This window comes from Octopus bimaculoides, chromosome 3 (assembly GCF_046866305.1).
Source record: "Octopus bimaculoides isolate indiv1 chromosome 3, ASM4686630v1, whole genome shotgun sequence".
NCBI classification, from domain to species: domain Eukaryota; kingdom Metazoa; phylum Mollusca; class Cephalopoda; order Octopoda; family Octopodidae; genus Octopus; species Octopus bimaculoides.
Genome location: NC_142930.1, coordinates 48,778,359 through 48,790,920, shown reverse-complemented (window position 1 = coordinate 48,790,920; position 12,562 = coordinate 48,778,359). Strand labels below are relative to the sequence as shown.

Below are 12,562 nucleotides of genomic sequence, written 5' to 3'. Positions count from 1 at the left end.
TAACGCTAACCACTCCGAGAGTGTAGTAGGTGCTTTTACATGCCACCGGCACGAGGGCCAGTCACACGGTACTAGCAACGGCCACGCTCAAAAAGGTGTTATTTATGTGCCACCTGCACGGGAGCCAGTACAGCGGCACTGGCAACAACCTTGCTCAAATGATTTTCTAATGTACCACCAGCACAAGTACTAGAAGGCGACGCTGGTAACGATTACGCTAAAACGGTCCTATTTACAAGCCACTAGCATGGAAGCCAGACAGCTGCTCTGGCAATGAACACACTTGGACAGTGCTCTTAGCACTCCACTGGCGCAGGTGCCAGTCATCGTGTATGGTTCAATTACGATTTCAATTTCACTTGCTCCAACAAGTCTTCGCAAGTAGAGTTTAGTGTCCAAAGAAGGAGAGGTTGGCATGGGTGCCAGTCATCGGATTCGGTTCGATTTCAGATTTCAAATTGCAAATTCACTTGCCTCAACAGGTCTTCTTTGCAAGCAGAGTTTTTAGTGTCCAATGAAGTGAGCTGGCTTATATTGGTTTTTGCAGTTTATTTTATTTTATTTTAATTTGAGAATACATCATTGTCATCATTAACATGTTTTCCTTGTTGTCATGGGTTGGATGAGTTTGATAGGATCTGGTAAGCCATAGAGCTGTGCCAAGCTCCAGTGTCTGCATTGGCATCATTTCTACAGATGAATGCCATTCCTAATACCAGCCCTTTTACAGTATGAATCAAGTACTTTTTCTTCATGCCACTGTCATTAGTGAAATTGCTAAGTAGTGTGCAAAACATAAGAACAGGGAAAAATAAAGAGGAAAAAGTTCCCACCATTTTTTCCTTTTTCTCTGATCTTTGTACAGGTTATTTTCTGTCAGTATTTATGTAATCTTAATATATAAATCTGAAATTGTGTGTTTGTGTGAAGCCTTTTTGAAAGTTTATAGAAATCCACATTTTCCACTTTTTCGTAAAAATGTTTACATCAATGGAATTTTCTCGATCTGAACTTTCCAGTGCAGTAATTAGATTTTAAAATTCCGTTTACTTTGTGTGATTTAAGGGAGATTTGGCTATCGTTTCTAGCAACATTTATATTCCTTCCCTTCTCCCTGTACCGGCGTTATTATAGGGAGTAAGAGTAAAAGAGGGAGAGGGAGAGAGAGAGAAAGTGATACATACAAAGTCATAGATTAACTTGGTTACATTTTACACTCTTACTTCTTCTTCCTCTCTCTAATATAATACCTTTCCTCTACCTCTAACATATTTTTCATAACATAGAAACGTAAAAACACACACGACCACACATACGTGATCCGTGACAACAACATACACATAAACACATACACAATTCAACATTATAGATATAAGATTTAGTTTCTGTGTTTCTTATATAAACACGTGCACGCATTGCTATTTTATAACTGTCTTCCGTTCTCTCTTTCTCTCTCTTCATTGCTACCATCTCTATTCCTTTCTCCCCCCTCTCTTCCTCTTCTCTCTCTTCATTGCTACCATCTCTATTCCTTTCTCCCCCCTCTCTTCCTCTTCTCTCTCACAAAACATTCACTACAATATAACTCATGTTCGTCAATGTTTGGTAAATATACCACGATTTTCACTAGGGTGTTAGTGTTAGGGTTTATGTCTCTCTCTCTCTCTCTCTCTCTCTCTCTCTCTCTCTCTCTCTCTCTCTTTCTCTCTCTCTCTCTCTCTCTCTTTCTCTCTCTCTCTCTCTCTCTCTCTCTCTCTCTCTTTTACTCTTACTCTCTATATTATATGTTGAGCGTGTAATTAATGCACTGGAAAGTTCACATCGAAAAAATTCCACTGATGTAAACATTTTTAAATTTCGTTTACTTTGTGTGATTTAAGGGAGATTTGACTGTTGTTTCTAACAACTTTTATATTTCTTACCTTCTACCTGTACACACAATCATTGACAACAATATAACTCATGTTCGTCAATGTTTGGTAAATATACCACGATTTTCACTAGGGTGTTAGGGTTAGGGTTTAGGGTTAGTGTTACGGTTAGGTTTAGGGTTTCAGGGTTAGGGTTGGGTAATCGTGCGGGTGTTAATCTGAAAAATTACAGATATGTGAAAAGTACCGACCCTGCCATCTATTATAACTTTTGTTGTTCTGTTTAATATATACATAGATTATGCCTCCAAAGAAGAGAGTTTGCTAGGGAAAGAAAGCAACCAGTTTAAAATGACAGCAACAGACTGCAGCAATTCACCACATTCCAGAAGCTACTTAGAACATAATGCAAAATGGTGCATCAGCATCTTCTGCCTAATCTGATAGAATTCTGGCAAAACTGTGTAGCAACAGATCGCCAGCAATTGCTTCATCAGAAATTGCCATCCTACCTCCTACTAAAAGGGATTACCCTGCTATATATATAATCAGGGCAGCGCAAAAAGTTGTTTTGCACAAGCATTTCTACAGCCAATTAGACGGATGAAATTTACGTACGCTTAATAATGTTACGTCTTCAGACTTTCCCTATTAATTTCATCGTCTTTTGAATTATGAACATATTTACATCATACGGGTTTTTCCGTTGTAAGGCTTTCTTTTTTAGTTGATTTTCACCTAGCAAGACTTATCGTAGAAGGCGTAATAAGTCACACCCGGACAAGGTCGGGTTATACTGCTAGTTATCATATAAAATTCAAGTTTTCAATGCACTGCTTTTTTTAGCATAACATTTTATCCAATTTTTTATATATGTGTGTACTGACTAGCTTTTCAACTGAAGAATCCTTAAGCATAAATTTTAACCATCTCTTGGCTATATTACCATTTTTATAAGAGCAGTGAAATATTTCTTCTATTATATAATATACTTTAGCATTCCATTGCATAGTACTGCTCTCATTATGGAATGGATGACTTCTTTCACTGACATCTTTGGCAGCATTCTTATAGTAATTTCTCTAATGAATAATCAGTCGAGCAAAATTACCATCAACTTTATACCTGCAAAAATTGTGCCATCACACACTTCAATATCATCTCTCACTTGTTAGTAATTGGAGAAAGGTTTTACATGCTGTTTCTTAAGATATTTCACACAACCCCTCACATTTGTGGCATTGGTCCATCACTTGAGAAGTCACTTTGGTAAGTTTGTTCTTCTGGAAGTGATTGTTCTAAAACTCATTATGTTTATAGAGTTTCTATTGGAAGATTTGTTTTTCACATAATGTATCTAAGGTATATCAACCTGACTGTCCATTCTTCTCCAAGTTAACTGCAAATTCTTCAGTTTTATGGTGCTGCCATTCTTCATTCTCGAACTATTTCATTCTTTGGTTTCTACCCACAAGTAGTACTCACAGCTAAATGACCTGTCTAGCACACTATCAACTTAGTCATTTACTGTTCTATTAGTTTTTATAGACTTGTGTGAACATGTCAATATTTGAACACTTACAATGGCACAAAGGCCACATATTTACAGTGAAGGAGAGCCAAGATTGTGTAGCAATCATGCCTTGCTTAGATATTAGTTTGGGAATACACTGCCCAAATTTTCTTTAAAAATTTATATATAAGAATTACATCACTTGTTAAAGTTATCGCTACATATTTTCTATAGAAATTATAGCCAGTACTGATTTTGTTCCAATGTTTCATATCCTAGTACACTTAAGCATTTAATATACTTTCTAGTATATTATGATTGCATAATGAAATATGGTGTCCCTACAGGCCATAAGAATTACATTCTTTTCTGCTTTTTTACATGTACAAGTGATATTTTAGAAAGTATATTTCTTTTAATACTTTGTGTATCATTCTCCTTTCAGCAGGAATCTATGTACTGTGTTCAACCTTTAACTTGGTGTCCACATCTTGAAAAAGTAACTAGTGTTCCTCCACAAGGTCTTGATACATCGTCTCCATGTGAAACATGTGGGGATACAAATGAAAATTGGGTGTGTCTTACTTGCTATAAGGTATATATATATATATTTTTTTTAATTGTGTAAAATTAGGTTTTTATTATTGATTTCTCAGTGATCATTCTATCCAACCAGTGTTGATTCCCTTCAACACTGAATTAACATAAACATTTCTTTTTCATACATAACAGACATTGAAATGTGGTTTGATAATTGTTCAGATTTACATACAAAGGTTTTAATAACATAGGTAATCAATTCAGGATGTATACAACTCTAGAGATGTTCTAAAACTAACTCTTCATTTTCGTGTATATATTCAATTCTGAATAATTATGATGATTGTTCTTAATAACATTTAATTGTTCCTCAAATGATTATTTTTTTTTATTCTTTGTAACCTTATTCAATACTTGTTTCTTTCTCTCATTGTTGTGAACACTGGACTCAATGCTTTTGGTAATCAATTATGTCTTTTTAAATTCAGAGTTCAAACCTCACCAGAGTCAATGAAATAAATGCCTGCAATCGGTTGTTGCCAAATTTATGGTCTTTAGCCTGTTAGAAATTATTGTTAATATTTAGAAACAATAACAGTTTTTACACCACTACCACCAACTAAATATCATTTATTATAAATATCAGGATAACTATGATACCATTTTGAACAGATGTGCCTTTCTCTATAATGAATAAATTGTCATATATATATATTTAATTACTGGATTTTACAGGTTTTCTGTAGTCGATATGTACAAGAACATATGGTAAAGCACCATGAAGTAGAACCTGACCATTATATAGTGTTAAGCTATGCAGATCTTTCTGTATGGTGCTATGGATGTAACAGTTATGTTGAACATGAGGTAAGTGAATGTCAAAAATTTAACTTTTAAGTTAACTATTTCAAACCACAAAGGCTGTAGCTGTGTAACCCTGGTCAGCCCTCATCAAACAAAGCTATGTTGTTCCAACTTTTATCATCAGCGTTCTCTGATCATCCTGCCTTCATTTATGGTAACCCAACTTCATTTTCAGATGGTAGGATATGCTTTGAAGGAGATCTATTAGCTCATGCAACTGTAGAAGTTCCTTTTTACCATGTAGGTTGAGACAGGAAAATAAAATTAAAGAACTGGTTAAAGCACAACTCAGACATGTAGGACTGCCCATTCTCCATGCATACACACATTCAAAAAATAGAGTGCATGTTTGATGTGACTTAATAAATGCCTTCATAATCAGGCTTTTAAGAATTGGTGTTTAGCTTGTTTCATGAGGTGGAGTAGCTGAAAAATAGATTTTTCCGTGGACAGAATGCTGGTCTTTTGTAAGCAACATTCCCAGAAAATCTGGGGCCTACTCCTGTCAGTGAAGTGAAGCTGAGGTAATGCTGAATAAAGTATTCTGCACAGAAACTGAAGTAGGTTTGAATTTATGTTATGACCCATAAGTAGATAGTCCAGTGCCTTGTCTGCTGAATCATTCCTCATTGTTTCATAGATAAACTTTCACTCTTACACACACACACACACACACACAAGATGGGACAGGCTGAGGAGTCAGTGTCACACAGGGCAATATCCAAGTACGAGTGGAGGCATCCATGTACTGCATCACCACAACCCACAGAAGAGAAAGAGCATGCCTTTGTGCAGGTCAGGGAAGAAGTCTGGGTTAAACCCCCAAATGCATGGTGCACATCACAGTGGGGAAAGGGGACAATAACCTCTGTAAATTCGAGGAACAATGTGTCCATAGATGGCATGCCACGTCATGTGTTGGATGTGTGCAGGATCATCACTGCAACGGAGGATGGAGCCAACAGTAATGGACAAGAAGACAAAGCCAGCAGCAACATGCCAGGAACTGGGGCCATTCCTGAAGCCCCACGGCAGTCACAGAGAGAGCGGTGCCCTCCACACTGGTTGGCTGATTACGAGACAAGTTAAGCCGTGTGGGCAAGTTAGTTGAATGATCTTCATATCAGTGGGGGCATGTGGTGTTATGAGCCAGGCTGTGTTGTAGGGAAGGACCGCAAGTGAGGGAGTAGGCATGTCCTGTTGGAAGTGGGGGATCTATTTTAAAACAGGGGCCACATTTTTCATTAATGTTTTACGTAGTGTTTTTGGTACGGAAAGACCTTCAAACTTCATATACTTATCTATTTTGTGTTATAGAACAGAAAAATATTTTTGTATTCGAATTTATTTCATGTAAAAAATTGTCTTATTTCGATAATTTCAACCAATCACTGACAAGTATTCAGTTGTTTACATTTACTCCTTTGGCTGATTAAGCGATGTAAAGCATATTTAATCTCCATACCTTCGTTTTATTTGCTTTTTTCATTTTAAATTTGCTTTAACCCTAACCCTAACCGTTGGGTTAGGGTTAGGGTTAATTGTTTCAGAATCGTTTGTTTATGTAGTCGGCACTTAATGTATATCGGCTGAATGGACGTCAGTGATTGGTTGAAATTACAGAAATACGACAACTTTAACATGGAATAACTTATGGATTTCTTTTTTTTTTTAAGAAGACTAAGAGAAAAAGATGTTTTATATGACACATTCTACCAGTGTTTCAAAGTGTTTCGTTAATGAAAAATGTGGCCCCCGTTTTAAAAAAGATCTGAAGTGGGGCCTGTGGGTCCTGCCGGAAGGGCCACAGTGAGCATGCATGGTCAGAGAGGCATAAACGGTCAGTTGGTGGCAGACAGTGCATCAGAGTATACAGTGATGGACAGCGCACATGGATGTTGAAAGCGACCCTTTTCCAAACTAACAGGTAAAACTACTGCAATTCTCTCTTTGCTTCCATCTTTTTCCTCTTTCACATCACATATCAAATATGAATTCATCTACTAGAGATATTCTCTTAGTTCACTTTGAATTTTCTGTATCTAAATATGCTGACACAACAGAATCGATCGTTAGTATTATATAGTGTAATCACCAATTAAAGATGTGATTTTTCCATTCTTTTTTTTTTTTTTCGTTCTTATATATACAAATTTCTTGAAATTCTTCTAAATGATATTTGGATCTACTTGCCATATGCAAGGAATTACTTGGGATGTTTATTCTACTTGCATTTATTGGGTTCTGATGGTCAGATATAGTTAACCTAATTCATTTAATACTGAAAGCTTTATTGATATCTGCCTGGATCTTTTAATTCCTTTTACTTCTTATTACATACATATATGTACAAATAAATACATACACACACACACGCATTTCATTATAGATTCTTGATTAATTATTTTGTTTCTGTTTTCTGTAGCTAATCCAAAATGCCAAGAAAACTGCATGTAAACATAAATTTGGAGAATAACCATCCTTTAGGAGACTATTGGCAAAGAGAAAACATCATAGCAGTCTCATCATTATCTAACTGAAATAACCAATGGTTGATACCTTTCAATGACTGACTTAAATGTTCCTATTTCATATTGCAATTGTACCATCTTATTGATGTTCATTTCTAATAAAAATCACTAAAACTTCTTGTTAATAAATTCATAACTATCATTACTTCAACATTTTCAACCTTGGCACATAGGGGATAGCAGTACAATCTCTCCTGGAAACCTATGCAGAAATTATTTTGGACTAATCGCCATATTCACAGTATTTCAGACATCAAAAGTAATGGGGTATCATCACTCTTTTTTCTTTTTTTTTTTTGTTTGTCACTGAGATATATATATATTTATAGATATATATATCATCATCATCATCGTTTAACGTCCGCTTTCCATGCTAGCATGGGTTGGACGATTTGACTGAGGACTGGTGCAACCGGATGGCTACACCAGGCTCCAATCTAATTTGGCAGAGTTTCTACAGCTGGATGCCCTTCCTAATGCCAACCACTCAATATAAATATATGCATATATCCATACATATACGTACATACCTACATCTATATGTATACATATATGCATTATATGGGTACAGGACATCAAAAAAATGTTAAACACAATGAGAAACGAAAACAGAAAACAAACTTTTTTCGAGCAACAGAAAAAACAGAGAAACAAGACATGCAACATAAAGAGTATACCCCTTATTCAGTTGTCCCTGTTCCATCTACTCCACTTCTCTCTGTCTCTCTTCATCCTTGACTCTCTCGTCACTGACACGTGACGAAAGGGGATCTCTCTTTCTGCCCACTGCCTTCCTAAAGAAAAGACGTGTTTTTTTCCGTCTCTTCTCTCATGGCTCTACCTAGCATTCATAATAATTTTTCCATCATCTTGGCTCAACAAACCTCACCATTTGTTTTTACTGTCTTGTTCTTGTTAACACTTTCACACTCCACAAAAAATTCCAAATTTTAATTAATTTGCTTTGCAGGAAGGACTGTTCCAACGAAGTCGCATATTGTCTTTGCCTTCAAAACACAGAGTAGATGGAACAGGGACAACTGACTAAGGAGTATACTCTTTATGTTGCATGTCTCGTTTCTCTATTTGTTATTTTCGTTGTTCGAAAAAAGTTCATTTTCTGTTTTCGTTTCACATTGTGTTTAACGTTTTTTTGATGTCCTGTACCCATATATGCATGTATGTATACATATAGATGTAAGTATGTACATATATGTATAGATATATGCATATATTAATATATTATTTATATTATTATACGATCGAACGCCACGCATCCTTTTCCAAGTAAGTTTTATCTCTATATATAATAAGTCCTGGGCTCGATTTGCTTGACTAAAGGCGGTGCTCCAGCATGGCCGCAGTCAAATGACTGAAACAAGCAAAAAAGTAAAGAATATATATATATATATATTTTATTTAATATTTAGAGTCTACGATTAAGAAGTCTATCTCCTGGCTGGTGGCACTTATCCATTTTCCTTTACTTTATTCAAAAATTCTTATCGCTCCCTTTAAAATTACGATTTAAGCGTTTTTGCCTAAGCCCAAGAATTCCAGCATGATGTGCTGCTTGACTGGTCCCCCCCCCCCTCTCTCTCTCTTTATATATATATATATATCTTTCTCTCGCCATGCCTCCGTCTATCTCTCTCTCTCTAAATCAGTCTCTCTCTCTCTCTCTCTCTCTACTCCTCTCTATCGTAGTTTCCTTAAGGATTCAGGTTCCGGGTATATAAATAAGAAATCACTTCTAAATTGTCTTAATCTCTTCTCCGCTGACATACTACGACGAAGTCTGCAAGATTATGCTGCAGATAAGATAGAGATTTTTATTTATTTACGGCCTCAACATTTTTCTCATAACTTTTTGCGCTTTAGTCTGTTCTCTATTATTTATCTGTTTCTCTCCATGAAATTCAATTGAACTCAGTTTTTGTCTTAAATTCATACCTATTCATTTTCTAAGCTTAGCCATCTTTCCTTGTACAAAGGCTTCCTAAATTCATGCTACTTATCTATTCTATTTACCTAGGTTTCATTGCTCTTTTAAAAATTACGATTTATGCATTGTTGTCTCTCAAATATTTATAATCTACGATTAAGAAGTCTATCTCCTGGCTGGTGGGTGACACCCGCCCTCCCACCCCCTCCACCAGAAGTTCATTCCTCTGTCATCTCACCCCCTCCACCGGAAGTTTATTCCTCTGCCATCCCGGAGCCATCTAGTGGCCTCGGCCATCCCCTCCCCTGCTTTTGGGTAGCGCATAAAGTTTGAGTAATGTTTGCAGGTTGTAGGTACTGTTTTGCTTATGAATTCTGCCAATTGCAAGCTTTCTTTTCAGGTACACGACACTGCTTTTCCCCTTCCCAGGCTACAGGCCCACACCCCCAACACCCATACTGTTAGGATTGGCACTCTCAACGTCGGCACGCTGAAAGGTAGATCTGGTGAAATTGTTGAGATGCTTGAACGGAGACGCGTAGATATGTGCTGCATCCAGGAAGTAAGATGGAGAGGAGGTTCTGCGAGGTTTCTCACAGGCAAAGAACGCAGGTACAAGGTTTTCTGGGCAGGGAACACTGACGAGGTCGGGGGCGTAGGAATACTTCTAGCAGAGAAATGGGTGGATAAGGTAATCGAGGTAGTTAGAGTAAGTGACAGAGTACTTAAGATTAGACTAGTGCTTCATCATAGATTAGCTACTATCATCTCAGCCTATGCACCTCAACCGGGGCTACCAGATGGTCTGAAAGACCAATTCTATGACACCCTCTTGCAAACTACCTCATCAACGAGTGACAGGGACCTCCGGTGGAGGGGGTGAGATGACAGAGGAATGAACTTCTGGTGGAGGGGGTGGGAGGGCGGGTGTCACCCACCAGCCAGGAGATAGACTTCTTAATCGTAGATTATAAATATTTGAGAGACAACAATGCATAAATCGTAATTTTTAAAAGAGCAATGAAACCTAGGTAAATAGGATAGATAAGTAGCATGAATTTAGGAAGCCTTTGTACAAGGAAAGATGGCTAAGCTTAGAAAATGAATAGGTATGAATTTAAGACAAAAACTGAGTTCAATTGAATTTCATGGAGAGAAACAGATAAATAATAGAGAACAGACTAAAGCGCAAAAAGTTATGAGAAAAATGTTGAGGCCGTAAATAAATAAAAATCTCTATCTTATCTGCAGCATAATCTTGCAGACTTCGTCGTAGTATGTCAGCGGAGAAGAGATTAAGACAATTTAGAAGTGATTTCTTATTTATATACCCGGAACCTGAATCCTTAAGGAAACTACGATAGAGAGGAGTAGAGAGAGAGAGAGAGAGAGATAGACGGAGGCATGGCGAGAGGAAGATATATATATATATATAAAGAGAGAGAGAGGGGGGGGGGACCAGTCAAGCAGCACATCATGCTGGAATTCTTGGGCTTAGGCAAAAACGCTTAAATCGTAATTTTAAAGGGAGCGATAAGAATTTTTGAATAAAGTAAAGGAAAATGAATAAGTGCCTCCAGCCAGGAGATAGACTTCTTAATCGTAGAGTAACGTGGTGGTGGAACAAGGAGGTAGACAGGGCTATTAGACAAATGAAACTGGCTTGGAAGGACTGGAAGAACGGTGGTAGCAGGGAATTGTGCCAGAAGGGAGGTTAGGCGACAGGTTTATTTAGCCAGAGGGGAAGCAGATAAGAAAAGATTTGCCAATGTTCTGCGCCGTGAGGACCAAAGACTCGAGGTATTTCGTGTTGCAAGACAGTGTAGGAGAGAGAATAGTGATGTCGTAGGAGAGAAATGTGTTCGCATGGATGATGGTACGCTTGCACTAAATGAGGCTGCAAAGAAAGAGGTCTCGAGATGCCACTACGATAGATTGCTTAATAAAGAGAATGAATGGGAGAAAGAGAGCCTGCCGTATGTTGACCCAACAGAGGGACCAGCTATCCGAGTTGATAGTACCAGGGTAGATAAAGTAATTAAGAGTATGAAGACAGGGAAAGCCCCCGGCCCATCAGGAATCACTGCAGAGATGCTCAAAATATCTGGCAGTGTTGGCTACAGCCTAGTCACCCGTATTACGAACCAGGTGATACACGAAGGAGTCATACCCAATGACTGGTGTAGCAGCACCATAGTCAACTGCTACAAAGGTAAAGGTGACGCTTTAGATACAAATAATTACAGAGGCATCAAGCTGTTAGATCAGGTTATGAAAGTTACAGAGAGGATCATAGCCCAACTAATTAGGGAGCAAATCAATTTAGATGAGATGCAGTTTGGGTTCGTGCCAGGTAAAAGCACTACTGATGCCATATTTCTAGTAAGACAGCTGCAGGATAAACCTTTGTACCTGGCTTTCGTTGACATGGAGAAAGCCTTTGACAGGGTCCCCCGATCCCTTATCTGGTGGTCAATGAGGAAACTTGGGATAGAAGAATGGTTAGTGAGAGCGTTGCGAGCCATGTACAGAGATGCTGCCAGTAAAGTGAGGGTTGGAAATAAGTACAGCAATGAATTCCGGGTAGAGGTAGGGGTCCACCAAGGTTCCGTCCTCAGCCCCCTCCTATTTATCATAGTCCTCCAGGCAATCACAGAGGAGTTGAAGACAGGTTGCCCCTGGGAGCTCGTCTATGCTGGTGACCTTGCCCTAATTGCGGAGTCACTATCAGAACTAGAGGAGAAGTTTCAGGTGTGGAAGCAAGGTCTAGAATTGAAGGGCCTTAGAGTCAACCTAGCTAAAACCAAAATCCTAATAAGTAGGAAGGTAGATAAAACACGAACCCCTTCAGGTAGATGGCCCTGCTCAGTATGTAGAAAAGGAGTAGGTAGTAACTCTATAAGATGTACCCTGTGCAAGCTATGAACACATAAGAGGTGCAGCAATATCAAAGGCAGGTTAACCAGGAAGTTAGATTTTGTATGTGGCAGATGTTCAGGTGCAATAAAGACTGTAAACAAACAGGAAACAACTTCTATCTCATTCCAGGGTGAAAAAACTAGAGGTAGTCGATAGCTTCCGCTATCTGGGTGACCAAGTTAGTAGTGGGGGTGGGTGCGCTGAAAGTGTAGCTGCTAGAATAAGAATAGCCTGGGCAAAGTTTAGAGAGCTCTTACCTCTGCTGGCGACAAAGAGACTCTCACTCAGAGTAAAAGGCAGACTGTATGACGCATGTGTACGAACAGCCATGCTACATGGCAGTGAAACATGGGCTGTAACTGCTGAGGACATGCGTAAG

The 12,562-nt window shown here is 38.3% G+C and overlaps 1 protein-coding gene across 18 annotated transcripts in view; it reads left to right on the top strand.

The window, feature by feature from the left end:
* LOC106878122 (protein deacetylase HDAC6) overlaps positions 1 to 7,448 on the top strand; it is a 21,267-nt gene extending 13,819 nt beyond the window's left edge. For 7 of the 18 annotated variants that reach the window (XM_089348956.1, XM_089348957.1, XM_089348952.1 and 4 more), the window contains 3 exons: positions 3,830 to 3,979; positions 4,660 to 4,791; positions 7,214 to 7,448. In XM_089348956.1, coding sequence (XP_089205082.1) covers positions 3,830 to 3,979; positions 4,660 to 4,791; positions 7,214 to 7,264 — 333 coding nt within the window. In that variant the 3' untranslated portion in view covers positions 7,265 to 7,448. Of the gene's footprint in view, positions 1 to 3,829; positions 3,980 to 4,659; positions 4,792 to 6,464; positions 6,716 to 7,213 lie in introns of all 18 variants that reach the window. The other 11 variants (XM_089348959.1, XM_052966503.2, XM_052966501.2 and 8 more) reach the window with 4 other exon arrangements.
* Positions 7,449 to 12,562: the final 5,114 nt, after the last annotated feature.